This window comes from Schistocerca americana, chromosome 5 (assembly GCF_021461395.2).
Source record: "Schistocerca americana isolate TAMUIC-IGC-003095 chromosome 5, iqSchAmer2.1, whole genome shotgun sequence".
Lineage (NCBI taxonomy): Eukaryota > Metazoa > Arthropoda > Insecta > Orthoptera > Acrididae > Schistocerca > Schistocerca americana.
Genome location: NC_060123.1, coordinates 300,588,631 through 300,603,947, shown reverse-complemented (window position 1 = coordinate 300,603,947; position 15,317 = coordinate 300,588,631). Strand labels below are relative to the sequence as shown.

Below are 15,317 nucleotides of genomic sequence, written 5' to 3'. Positions count from 1 at the left end.
CATTGAAAGAAGTACTTGATACTTCAGTAAAAGCCACATAAATGTTCACTGGGGACGAAGCCTTTGCCCTCTTGGAAAATTTAATGCATTTGTTTCCTGGAGGGTCACCAAGTGAAGAAGATACACTTAACAAGAGGTTACAGAGGCCTAGAATGGTGATGGAACAAACATTGAGAATTATGTCCAGAAAGTAGCATCTTCTTCAATCACCATGAAAAAATCGAAAACAATGCTTTGACAGCATACTTCTGAAATAAGCAATGAGAGTCAGAGTGGCATTCAAATATTGTCCACAGCCATTAATGCAAACTTTTCTGAGGAAGAATTTATCTAATACTGTAACTATTGTGGCTATCATTTCATTATCAAAATGATAAAATTTGTACATTATTCAGGTGTAATAATGTACCAAACTTCTGTGTTACTTATGTGTAGTATTTCTGTAGTTAGTTATTTTTATTTTTTCATAGTAACTTTTAGCTCAACAATCTTCAGCTACTTCATTCCAAACTTGGCATAATGGATCACTACTGTGGTAGTATTTGTTTTTGTGATCCCAAAACACAGAACATTCATGTGCATTATTAAAGAGCATTTTGACCTCCATCACAAGAAACTGCTCCAAACGAGCGAACAAAACACAAAATCACATGCAATTTCATTGGCATCATCCTACAGCACCACTCACCTCTTCCTGCATTCTAAATGGGCATCATGCTATTCCCTTTCAAAAAAAAAAGGGGTGGGAGGGGAGGAGGGCACTGATCATGCATCCCTTCACTTGGTTCAATTCGCATAGCATCACAGGCAACATAAATTCAGCCTAACATAAGAATAAACAACAAGGCGGTGTTTCTACTGTTCCTTTGGTTTATTGCATATGAGTAGTGAGATTACTACTAGTACTGATGGCACAGCAACAAAATTCAGTGACAAGGGAAGGAAATGTTGAGTGTTCAGTCATATTAGGTGGGACTGATAAGTCTGGTAAACTTTGTACACAACAGCGATAGATTTTATTAAATAGCATAGCTTCTGGAAGCACAATTCCTGTAACAGTTTTGATCAAACTTTCAAACAAATGTGACTTGCAGTTGTTTGATGGTGGCAGCCTTAAGTGAATGCTTTCACAGATTTCACTGAAATGGATAAAGATGGGAACCAACCACTTGTAAATCATTTTTATTTAAAAATGTGGTCTGCAGTCCATAGACAAATGGAATTGATGGAAGTTGCAACAATAATGAAGACTTTTTATTACTGGATAAATGAAATTAAATATGATAGAAGCAGTGGAGATCTGCCACATTTTCATTACCTGATTGGGGTTCCTTCTGAAGAACTAATTGATCAAATACATGAATTGTGATAGAAGATTATCATACTAAGATTTGCATGATCACTGAGCATATCATACCAACAGGAAGATAACACCTCGAATTACGTTTTGCATATGAAGAGAGATCTTGAAGGGTTGTTTGTTCATTGTCTTCTCACCAGAAACCCTCAACAAGAAGATTGCAAAAACAGGTATGAAAAAGATGAAGCACAACGGAAAGGACTTCTTACTTCATTATGTGCCTGCAGATGAGATGTGGTTCCACCTCTACCACAGGAAAAACAGTGGTCAAAGAAAAAGGAGAAGGGGACACAAAGAAGCAAAGTGTGAAAAATTATGTGAGGATTATAGCACCATCACATTAAGCTACCTCCTACCACCCAAAATTCCAACAACACTAAAATATAATTTCAATCATAAGCTATACAAGAAAAAGGATAACAAACTCCTAGCATAATGACTGTGGTAAATATGAGAAAGTTACTGTAATGAAGCAATGAAAATTACTGTAGACAAACTTACCACTGAAGGCAATATAATTTCTCCAACTGTAAGTTTAATATAGTCAGCAGAATGCTGAAACACAATGTCATCCCAGATTTTCAGCATCGTTGAGCTCTCTTGTTCAAAAGTTGCATGAACCGATCCATCCTTTGGTTTTTTGCTAAGTTGAACAAGATCAAATCTATTTGTTCTGAGTTTGATATCTGACTCAACTGTAGTAAATGTCATTCCTGTGTTATCATGGTAAGTGATGGAAAAATCTGCTGTAATGCCTTTTGGGAGCACTGAGACTGTTTCATCTTCAGCAACATGAAAAATTGGATTGAAATTTATCATCATATAATGAATTGGTTTAACCTGAAAAATAAATAAAATTACTGTACCTAAGCACATTTCATAGTTCACTGGTAACATGGCTCATATATTAGGCATGCCAAACTATGAGTACCACATGATTGTGTCAGTTACACTTGTCTTGTTGTGACAGCAACACACAACAATTAATTGAAGTCATTGCAGAATATTTTTATTACTTAAAAATATATGTGTACAACCTGTTTCATAGTTGGCCCTTTTATTAACAATTGGCTACTTACACGAATGCGAATTAATGAAGTAATATCACAAAAAAATTAAACAACAACACAGGCTTGAATAAAACAGCAAGAAATATTTTGCAAAAACTGACATTTTCAATGGAAGTCAATGATTGATAGCAAACGGTGTGATTTTTACTATCAAATGCAATCACCTTCTTATTTTCCTGACCGACCAGTTTTGACCATTGGTCATCTGTAGAACCTTGTACAGCAAACAGTGAGCTAATGATATCTTACATACAAACAAGTCATGTACTGTCAGGTTGCAAATGACTGTACTTTACAATCAAAAAATCAACAAATACATTGTTTTCCAAATAAGGAACACCACATCATGTTCAGTGAATGATGACTATTTATCACATTTTAAAATGTGGACAAGGTTAATTTGACCATTAAATGAATTAATTACCCATTGTGAGGAGCCACAGGTTGTTTGCAAGGGGTCACATGGGATGTGTTGCAATAACATTATGTTAAATAGCTACATGCCACTCATTGCAGGTTCAGAAATGACATCCTATTTCAAGATAAAATTAAAAACTTTATTGTTCATCTAGTTTCAGGTTTAGCTCATCACGGAAACTGACAGAAGACAAAATCAAAAGGACATCTTCTTTGTAAAGGGCACCACATTCATAGAAAAGAACAATTAATTGCAAAATAGTACCAATAAATCTTATCAACAAATTTCTAAAAAAAAGAACAGCAAAACAGATTTTGGTATGAAGGTTGCAAAAATCCAGTGTGGATTCTCATTAAATAATTGATCCAGCAGGATTCCTAATGTCATGCACTAAAAATAACATATGATAGGATATATACAATATGCCATATGTTAAAATATAAAAGTAACAAAAAAAAGAAAAATACAGATAGCACAAGTTCTCAGTCAATACAGAAAATCAAAAATTGTTTTCAAAATAAACAAAAGATACCGGAAATCATTCAGATCTACACAGCAACATGCTCACATCCTGAAAGCAAGGTAGAAGAGTTACTGAAACTGATATATGAAAACAAATCCCACTACAGCATCATAAACACAAATTTTAATGATAAAATCAGACAAAAAGTAAAGAATGATTCTCTGATGGGGAAATTTCAGATGGGGTTGGATAAAAATATTGAAACATTGCAAGAGATGCATGCATGAACTGGAGATCCCAGCCATGATTGCAGGTTATGCTCTTGTATTTGACCGCAAAATACATCTCTGCAATGTTCTCAACATGTTACAAATGTCAGTCATGATCAGAACAGTGTTCTGTGTAGTTGTGAGTGCATTATGTTAGAGTAAGTGAACGTGGGCAAATTGTTGGTGTTCATAGATAGGTGCTTCTGTAACCAAGGTAGCCAAAATGTTTGTTGTCTAAATATTTATACTGCATACACAGAAAGCAGAAAAACATCCTCCGTAAAAGCAAAACTGAGCAAAAATGTGTGTTGAGTGACTGTGACAGATGATCAGAGAAGAAGATTGTGTTAAAAAATGAAAACACAACAACCACAAAAGTCACAGTAGAACTGACTGTAATACTCGAAAACCCTTTCAGCACCTAAACAATTCAAAAGGGAGCTCCAGAAGCAAGGAATTACTGGGTGAGCTGGAACCCCAGAACACTCATCAGTGGAGCAAATGTTCGCAACAGGTAAACATAGTGCCAAAGCCATAAACCTTGGACTTTAGAGCAATGGAAAAATATCATTTGGTCAGGTGAGTCTTGTTTCACACTGTTTCCAACTTCTGAACTCATTTGTGTCCCAAGAATGAAACATGGAGGGGCTTCGGTGATGATTGGGGCTGTCATATCATGCATTTCCATGAGCCCAAGTTTAATGTGCACAGTTGCATTACTGCCAAGGATAATGTGACCATTTTCACTGAGCAGATCCACTCCGTGGTGGAATGTTTGTTCCTCAATGATGATGATGTGTTCCAAGATGACAGGAGCCCTGTTCACACAGCTTGCATTGTCCAGGACTGATTTTGTGAACATGAGGATGAAGTGTCAGATCTCCCCCAGTATCATAGTCACTAGATCTCAATGTTATTGAGCCTTTGTGGTTGACTTTGGAAAGAAGGAAGAGTGATCCTCTCCACCTCTATCATTATCAGTTGAACATGCCATGATTTCATACGAAGAATGCTCTAAAAATCCAGTGAAAACCATACATGACCTGTATTTGTCTATTCTGAGACAACAGATAGCTGTTTTGAATGCAAATGGTTTTCCTATACCATATTAGGCATGGTAATGTGTTATGTTTGTGGTGTTTCCATATTTTTGTCCACCCCATGTAAATGACAGAAGTCATATGTTAGCAGAATTAGCCACAGACAAAAGTATGTTTTTCCTTAACATATATTTTGCAAATGAAAACAATTATAAAATGGACTTAGCAAGAACTAAATGGAACTAAAAATTAAATTGTAAAATAAAGGAAAGGCAACCACTCACCTGTAGCACACTGATGTGTGGTGCATAGATACATATAACAGGGCACAGTATCAACTAGCTTTCAAGACCTGCCTCTTCTTCTGGCAGAAAGAACATACATTCTCAGAGACAACCACGTAACACCCAAATGTATACTACAGTGGCCATGGAAACACTGATTATTAGATAGAACACCTTTCATTTTGTTGTGCAGCCACTGAGTTATTTGTCTCTCTCTCTCTCTCTCTCTCTCTTACCCCACATTATCCCATTAAACCTTCCTTGGCTCTTACATCCTTCCCTAAGCACTCTCTACAACCATCTGTGCAGCCAAATGCAATCTAATAATCAGTGTTGTTGCTGCCATAGAAACGTACATTTGAGTGTCTCTGTGGTTGATCGCATGTATTTTCTGCCAGAAGAAAAGTCATGACTCAAACTCCAGTTAATAGGGTGTTCTGCTACATGTGTCTGTAAGCCACGAACCAGTCTGCTAATGGTGACTGGTTGCCTTTCCTTCATTTTACATACTGTTCCATCCAGGAATTTCCATTATTTTTATAAAAATTAAACAGACTATTTTTATCAAAAAAAAAAAAAATCTACAGCACAAACTAATTCTACACCATGATCCAACCCTAAGTCACAATAAACTCGTAAGAAGAAGAGTAAAAGTATGTACGTAGCTTCAAATAAACTCACTCATCAGACAACAAGTTAAAATGTAAATTATGAGCATTTATCCAAGAATCATTAGATGTACAAATGAAATTAAGCAACAAGTTGTTTGTAAAATGAAGGTTACACAGACCTAGATTAAATGGTCCGTTGTTTAACAAAGATACTTAGTCAAACAGCAAAAGGTATTACAGGCATGTAGAAAGTAAAACAAATGAAAATTTCTAATGGAACAAGACAATTGTTACAGAGAAGGCAAGAAATACTAGCAAACAATTATAGGAACATGATAGAAGATGCTGAATTAAACAAGAATGATGAAAGATAAGTTCTTGAAAACAGCCAGAAGTTGCACTTCATATATTTTTTATTTATGGGTTACGCTCTTCAAACGAACAAGTGCATCATTATAATACAGTTTAAAGTTGGCTGACAGCACTAAAGATTAAACTGTATAAAATGCATGTTTTACCATCAGCTGCTTTTATTTTAAACCCAAATATCGATCGGTTTCAGTCACTTTAATTGTAATACTTAAGAGTCCTGATCTTCTCTTCAGTACTGCTTTATGTACACTTGGTATTAGTATGTTTGCTTCTAAAAGTCCTGTGTTGTATATTGATACTCATGACACGCTCCACACATTATTTAAGTAATGAGAAATGTAATGTTGTGGCTTAAACCATTTTCACCCTTATCCATGAAGATGGTCCATGACTGAAATCGGTCAATATTTGGGTTTAAAATAAAATTAGCTGGTGGTCAAACATGCATTTTATACAGCACTTGGTGACTGTTAATAGTCACCTTCCAAAAACATTTAAAAAGATTAAACTCTGTGTACTACAGCACTTAAAATTACATTTAAAGTACTTTAAATGTAATTTAAATGCAAGTTTAAGTGCCATAGTACAGCCAGTTTAATCTTTTATGTTGTCAGCTAACTTTAAATGCAATCTGTAGCGCTTTCAGCCAGCTTTAAACTGTATCTTCTGATGATACTCTTGTGAATTTGAAGAGTGAAACTGGTAAATAAAAAATACTAAGTGTGACTTATGAAAGTTTTCAAAAACATAGGTTTAACAGTCTCCCTGCAGGCAGTGCCAGCTCTTGCTATGATAGGTGTTATTGAATAAGAATGATAGAAGATGCTGATTTAAATATACTCTTCTGTTTATTTCATTTGTTGTCCATCTAGTCATCATATTCAAATTCTCTAGAAAGGAAAACTCATGAATGATTTTTATGCCTTCAATGTTAACTTGTGCAATTTTCTTTTCACTTTATTCATTGCATATAATGTTAGAAACTAACAGTACAATGTCATAAACAAAAAATGTGGCTCAAATATGTTCCATTGAATTTTGTTCCCATATTTGAAAAACATGAAATACAAGTTGTTTGTAAAATGAAGTTATAATGACTGTCCTGAAGAATGAATAATTCTGACAATATGGAATTTCCTTGACTAACTTTTCTTTCGATTTGGGGGAATAATCCTAATGAAACTGTATGGAAGTCTCAGTATTGTATTTATGTGTAATATTCTTCAGTACACTTAATGCACTTTTTCTCAAGGGCTGTTAGTACAGGTCTCACCCAAACTATACCAAAGCTCCTTTTCAAAAGTGATGAAACCCTAAGTTCTAATTCTTATTCACTAGTCCATCTTACAATTTTATTCTGAGCTTGCAAGTGACCCATTTTGCCACACCCACTCAACAAGACACTTATTTCTTTGCATAAGTAAAATCTTGCCATATCTGTTTGGTTAGTGATCATTTTTGTGAATATCTTTTACATAGAAAAAGGAGACTGATGATGGATTCATAGTTTTTAGGGCTTCGTCTGTCAGCTCCCTTGTGAAGCAGCATAACTACAGCATTGTTTCTAGTTTGGGATATTGTGTTTTTTAAAAAACACTATTTAAACAATTTCTCCAGCTTTCGTCATTTCTAGTGAATCACCATTTTCTGCAGGTGCCTTTCCTTCCTTCTTGCCTTGAACGGATTTGTACACTTCACCTGGAATTATTTCTGGAACATCACTATTTTGATTCTCAGCTATCTCTTTTCCTGCTTGATCCCTTGAACTACACAAACATTTAAAGAAGTTTTGCAACCCATGGAACTCACTGTTGTAAGCTACTGTGCCATTTCTTATGTGTCTCTCATCAAAATTTCACTGTATCGTCTCACATCTTCTAGAACACATTAACAAAAACATTTATTTGATTCAACATCTTTTACCATGTACCTTCAATTGTTTGGTTGAAACTCTTGTCTTTTCAATAACAGATGTCTTGTTCAAACAACATTTTCTTTTGTTTTACTTTCTTCGTGCCTGTAATATATTTTTCTGTTTGAGTAAGTATCTTTGTTACACAACAGCCCACTTTGTCTATGGCCTTGAGTGCTATTGGTAAATTATATAAGGTTTTTTAAACAAAATATCTTATGTGTGTGTGTAAAAAAAGGAAGAAGAAATTAGCAGTTACAGCTTATGGCAATGAAACAAAGACCTTACATGTGAAAAACATCTAAATATGTGATTTCCTTAAAAGCAGCGAAGAGATGCATGCCAGAGTGGAACAGGACACATAATCAAAATGAAACAGAGGTTCGTGTGATACACAGCCATGGAAATGAATTGCAAATGGATCAATGGAGTTCTTTGCTGGATTCTGAGAGACAGGAAAGGATCAAGAGGACAACTTAATGGAGCTAGGTAGAAGACAATACAAAACATACAGGAGTGAGATGGGTATGTATAACCAAAAACTATAACATCTGTAAAAGACTAAAGGGCAGCTCTATCCAACAATGGCTCTTAAATGGCTGATGATGGTCAGTTAACTGATTATTAGTAATTCATCTGCAACAAAGAAGGAGTTGATTAAAAGAAATAATTTCAATAGAAATAATTTCAATTTGTACCCAGAAAATAATTCTACTGTCAATCAGACGTTTTACTCGCTCAGTTAGATTGTCAGAGATCATATGGTTGTATACTTCACTCCTTTCTGTGCCAATGTTAGGTAGGGCATATCATTTTTGCCTTCTAGCACTGCATTTGTGTATACCTCTGTTACTCTAAAAACTAAAATGTAAGGGTGACAAAAACTTTCTTCAGTGAACAAATCTGTTGTGTAGTTATTGTTAACATTCCCATCTGCTTGTATAGATGCCTGCACGATTTGATGATTTAAAAGATGGCCTTTGTGAGAAGATACATCAGCCTTAAGAGTGTGTTAGTTTTGCAAATTCAAGTGGGAGACAAATTCCTCCAAGGTTCTTCCGCTAAGAGAGCCATCCTCATGATTTTCAGAATCGATTACTTAAATTTACAATATTTTTGTTACCTGAATAATAATACAATGATATATGTTTACACGTTTTGGTAAGTGTTGTATAAATCTTTTACTGAAGTTTTATACATGTAAATTTATACTTTCTTATGATAAGGAATGATAGAATTGTTGGAGTTCTTAAGTTTTTCTATAGGTGGATGGCTTAACTAGCTAACTGGCCTGACTAATGGTCACTGTTGCTGTTTAAGCTCTCTGGCTGAACAAACATGAAAGCAGTGCTGCTATATGGACGTAAAACTTGGAAGGTTACTTCTGCAATCATCAAGAATGTGCAAGTATTCCTCATTAGATGTCTTATGAAATTCTTGAAGGCAAAATGTGATATCTAACAAAGACCTTTGGGACAGAATTGTAGATGAACCTATCACCATCCAAGTCAGGCGGAGGAAATGGAGCTGGGTCAGACACACCCTCCGATAAAGCCATGATGCTGTAGACAGACAGTCCCTCTGTTGGAACCCACAGGGTAAAAGGAAATGAGGAAGACCAAAGACAACATGGATGAGGACAGTGCAACTTGAAGCCAACAAGGAGTGGAAAACATCTGAAGATCCTCACCCGAAATTGAGTATGCTGGCATAGCTCCTTTGAAACCCCATGCTCTACATAGGAGCAACAGGAAATAAGTCAAGTCAGTCAAGCTCTCAGGCTACGTCACATTGTTATTAGTCATTAAGCCCAGCATTAAGAGTGAGAGGACATGGGAAATAACACAGTCAAGGCTGAACTTAATATAGGGTTTTATCGTAGCAGTGAGGTGCAATCAACTTTCAGTACCATGGAGCAGAGGGTCCATGGTTTTCATTTTGCAAGAGTGAAAAATATCACTACCCTCTATGGATATGGGGATTTGCCCTTCCACAGAAGGGATTCTAGGATTGAGGGTAGGATGGGTATTTGCCTATCAGGCTGCCTCATTTCTTTTTTCAGTTTCAAGATTCCTGAGCTTCCTTTCTCTTTCTTATTTCTCTTCTGGACTAATATTCTATCTGTCTCTCAGTCCCCTTCATACGCTCCATTGCTTCCTCTTTGTTACGTGTAAACCCTGTGTTCACAAGCTAGTCAGGGTAGCAGCACTGTCCTAGGACCCGTCCATGTGAAATCTTGTAGGTATATTTCAACTGTACTATTTTGCAAAGAATGCCTTTGGTTTGCTTCACTTGATAATCTGATCTCATAAAGTAACTACCCCCCCCCCCCCCCCCCCCTCTCTTCCTTAATAGTTTGCTTTACTGGGAAAGTTATTGGATTCCTCTATGTGAGGGGGCAGTTTCATATTGGACTGTCTACCTGTGATTGGTAACGAGTTACCTACAATTGGTCAGTGAGACATCAACATGTCTGAGTATACAGTTGATAAGAATTTTTAAAAGACTGTAGCTGGTCAAAATTAAACTAGAAGCTAGAGCCACACAAGACAATAACTTCCGTTACAAGAAACTGTTCTAATCTCCAAAGTAGCTTGATGGTATCAATGTTAATTGATTACATAGTGATTTCATGATGGAATCCAGAAAAGGGAAGAAAGAAAGAGCATCTCTTTCTATGAGAAAAGCACAGCAGCTTACCCAAAAAAAGCAAAGAAAGATTAAGCATTATAAAAAAAAATTAGTGTTTTCTTGTATATACAAAAACGAAACAATAATCAAAATAAAGGAAGTCATTTTGAAGGTGCTTATCTGTGAAACTGAGATCTGCTGCTAAGTAAAATTAAACACCAAGCTGCTCCTTCCCATACACTGAAACACATATGGACACTACTTTGTATTCTATCCACAAGTCTACAGGTACAGTGCGACACTGCTGCTCAACCCTTCCGAGGTCATCCAGTGTGTGCAGGGGTTTCTGTGGCAATGAACTGCAAATTTAAATGGGTTGCAAGCACACTTAATCAGATTAACGTCAGTGGACACCGCAGGGCATTCCATTGGGTTGATTCCTTCTTCCTGGAAGAAAGATGTTCAAGAGCTACGTGCAATGTGATGGAGTATTATTGTCTTCGAAGACAAACCCATCACAAAAATGTAGACTGTGTGGCTAGACAATACAGTGGAGGATCTGGTCCTGATGCTGTACAGCTCCCACATAGCCTTACACACAAACAAGATGTGTAACATATCCATACATAATAGTGACTGGAGACTCACCTCCCTGTTGCACATTCAGGATTGCATGCCTGAGACATGTGTGCCTGCTTGTCTCCAAACTCTTCAGTGAAAAATATCGAATGTCTGACAAATCTTCAACTCTTCAGTGAACAAAATCTGCTGGCATTTGCCCAAGTTCTATTCCAGGTGTTCCGTTGTCCACTGTCTTTGTGGACCACAGCACTGGGCATTTTGTAATGTTATTCACAATGGACACTTGAAGGCCTTATTGATTGTGTGAAGATGGTTGTGTGCTGTCATGGTTGAACCAGACTTTCCATTTGCTACCAAAAAGGCAATGTAAAGCTATGCAGCATTCTCCTTGGAATACATAGAAGCCATAATCTGTAGGTAAAACCTGCGTCACATAAGAAGCATTTCTGGACACAGAGGTGGAGTGATAGGGAAGCATGGAAGGGATGAGGTCTGCGCATGCATGGCAGTAGAGAGCATGCAATCAGAAGTCAGCATCGCCGAACTGTGTTGCTGCAGACAGCAGTAAGGCTCATTTGTCAACGGTACAATGTATTATATCTTCAGATCTATGAGAAGAATAACACATCTTAAATGTGATTTTAATCAATTGGTTACATGAGAGAAATCATACTTTATGCCTTGCTTTGCATCCAATGCGCTACAGCAATAGTCCATGTAACTTCAGAAGGTGAAAACAGATGACACAGCTTTGTGAAGACACACAACTGATCTAAAAATGGATGATTGTCTAATGACAAGATCATCAAAACTGATTGGAATAATCATCATTTACATAATTTGAAGTTTATTACAAGTAAAAATGTAATACACAACAAAATTAACTTCAGACCAAAATTATTATTTTTGCTTCTATTTCTACTCCACTTTTTCTTTTTTTAATGCGTATAATGCAAGGTTCTGGGTGTGTTCGACTGTAGTTAAATGTAAATCACAGTGTGTAATAAAGAATTACTGGCAGCAAACACTAATGCAAAAGACTGTCACAAAAATTGTCAGTATGTCGCCACTTTTTTCTCTGTCTAGGGGCATTATAAGTGTAAACTACCTCATTTGGCATTACCTTAAGAGACTGCATTTATTCTCTGTTGAGCAAGCAAAGAATTAACCATCTTCTGTGAAGAACGAGAGAATGCTTACCGATAACATTAAAAACCACCGATATCTCTATAGGTAACACTCCCTGTCATTTCAAGGCATTTTCCAATTTGTGCCTTGAAAATGGCAAGGGACTTGCCAAATATCAGAGTTTTTGATGAATTTATCTGGCCACATTCTCACGAGTAATTATGATCATACAACACACTGGGAAACCTTAACATCTGCTTGGGCAATGTTTTGAACATTATAGTTTGCATACTTAACAGGATACAAATTCCTATTCAGAAAAGACAAGGAAGTTCTCGTATACTATGTATGCAGTTGACATACACATTTTCTAAACCATGAGTCTTTAAAATTAAGAACATAACACTGTCACCACTGCTATCTGAGTCCATGTCCGAACCATCTGATTATAAATTTGGGATGATAGGTTCAAGGCTTATATTCATCTTCGCCTCTCTATCAAAGTCTTCTTTTTGAAGCTTCTCAATGTGCTGCACACAGTGTGCCGAGGCTAAAGGGGGCCGACACTAGTTCTCTGTGCCCACATTAGTTCAATCTGATTATACTGACATTATATGTGGGTAAACGCATAACTGAGAGACCACATTCACGTGCAAGAAAGTAAAACATGTACGTTCAGTCATGAGACCTGTATAAATTAATGAGCTGCAGGAGTTTGGCACAAGTCTGGTTTATACTATGTGGAATTTTTTTCATTTGTAAGCCAGAGCACAATATCCACTTTCTTGTTGTTTGTACTTGGTGTTTGCTCCGTAATGGTAATCACAATAACTGACTTCAAAGCAAGATAAGGCAAGAATTGTTCAGTGAACCACCTCTTCAAACTGACAGCATTCATTTCTGAATTGTAGTAACTGCCCCCCCCCCCTTTTTTTAGCCAAAATACAAGTTTCTTCTCAGAAACAAAACCGATGAAGAGTCATCATGCAGAAAATCATCCGAGAACCTCTTCCTATAGGAACTTTAAAACCAACACAACCATCACTCATTTTCCATCACATATTCATGGAATGATTTTGGTTCTCCCCAGTTTCATCAACATAATACACTACTGAATTGCCTCCTTTTCTTGTATCATACTCCTTTATAAGGGGTGCGGTTCATGTTGCATATACATCACTTCTTTCAATTAAAAACATTCTTCTCAGCATACTTGCATTGACAAAGCACTACCGTTGAAGCCAATTTTCTCTTGCATAATTGTAACATGTATTTTTGATGTAGAGTATTCACTACTTATCTACATTTTAAACATGGAGCATTTTAAAATATTTTTTGTTACAAGTTTCTTGCGATTTTGATGCTTCCCAGGTGACGCAAAACCAAATTTTGCTGAGATTTCTACAGTTCTGACACTTTTGTTTACTATTCTCTGCAGAGTTCTCTTGCCAACACATCCTTCTACAGTTCATTCTTGTGTCTTCAAAATGTCAAAAACGGAAGTCCCGCTTTCAGATTCCCATTTGAAAGAATTACAGCAGTAAATAAACCACCTTGCTTGCTTGTAAAGTACATCATGTTTACTGTCATCACCTAACATATTCATCTGAAAATCATACTAAAACATTTCATTTCAGATACACATTCACAGGTATAATTCCACAAGAAAATAACAACATCTGAATGAATAATTCAGTCACTGCGTGAACGAAAAAACATTGTCGCGAATTACAGCAACAGTGCAGCATGAAGGAGAGGGATTCTCACAGTCCAGTTGTACCTCAAGGCTAGCTGCTCAGAGAGAGAATGAATCTTATTGGCGGGTGGCAATTAATGGAGGGGGATGCACAGAATGGCTGAAACTTGACCTCCTTCCTACCTGTCATGCACTGTAATGGTCACCAACTGGTGTTGTCAACCGTGGGTGACCACTAAGAGGCAAATATTCAGTGTTTTGTGTCTCAAAATAGCGCTGACTGCTTGAAAAATGTTGTTAGTTTGGCAGGATGCAACAATCTGAAAAAAATCTAAACCATAGTGCCGCGTTGGCCGCTGAGCACCCGCGAGGCTGCATGATGCAACCCACTTGGGCCGGCTCGCCATCCGGTACGCGTGCTGCTAGAGAGACTACAGCACGCGTACGGGATAACACTCCCGCACCGGAGCTCGCAGCGTCTAAGTCCGTTATCAGCGCTCTTATGTAATGAAGGTCATGCGCTCAGTATAAAAGCGGCCAACGCAGACCAGCGGAATCATTCTGCTGTGAGCTATATCTGCAAAAGCATTGAATCACTATGCCTTGTCGACGTATGTATCGTCAACGTCACCATCGCATGCCAGTCTACAAACACATATTAAGCGTGGAGAATAAACTTGGCACAAGTGGAACTGGACAAAGTGTCATATTGAATGGACTGAGCTAGACATAGTACAGGGTTACATCACCAGTTACAGTTACATTCTCAGCAAGTACACCAAGTCCTTTCATCCATACATGTATTTTTCCATCATTACTAACTTGACGACAAGAGCGGGTATACAGTGTAAAAGGCATATCACTATTTACATAACTAGGTCTAGATTGCGTCTTAGCATCTATTCCACAATGCCAGGTCTTGTAAGCGATTTTTTTCAAACTGTTGCATCCTTGAGCCCTTTTACACTGTATAACCGCTCTTGTCGTAAAGTTAGCAATGATGGAAAAATACATGTATGGATGAAAGGACTTGGTGTACTTGCTGAGAATGTAACTATAACTGGTGATATAACCCTGTACTACAATTATTAATAAAGTCTGATCTGTAGTGTCAGCCGCCAATCGCTAGACGTACATCTGGTGAACGGGGGCTCAAGGATGCAACAATTTGAAAAAATCTAAAACATAGTGCCGCGTTTGCCGATGAGCACCTGCGAGGCTGCATGATGCAACGCACTTGGGCCGGCTCGCCAGCGGGTACGCGTGCTGCTAGAGAGACTACAGCACGCGTATGGGATAATGCTCCCACGCCGGCCCACGCAGCACCTAAGTCCGTTACCAGCGCTCTTATGAAATGAAGCTCATGCACTCAGTATAAAAGCAGCCAACGCAGACCACCGGAATCATTCCGCTGTGAGCTATATCTGCAACAGCATTGAAGCACTATGCCTTGTCGACGTGTGTATCGTCAACGTCACCAT

At 37.4% G+C, this 15,317-nt stretch overlaps 1 protein-coding gene across 1 annotated transcript in view; it reads right to left on the bottom strand.

Moving 5' to 3' along the window:
* LOC124615603 (nuclear pore membrane glycoprotein 210-like) overlaps positions 1-15,317 on the bottom strand; it is a 262,491-nt gene that overhangs the window by 122,015 nt on the left and 125,159 nt on the right. The window contains exon 8 of the mRNA XM_047143596.1: positions 1,862-2,200. Within this exon, the coding sequence (XP_046999552.1) occupies positions 1,862-2,200 (339 nt within the window). The remainder of the gene's footprint in view (positions 1-1,861; positions 2,201-15,317) is intronic.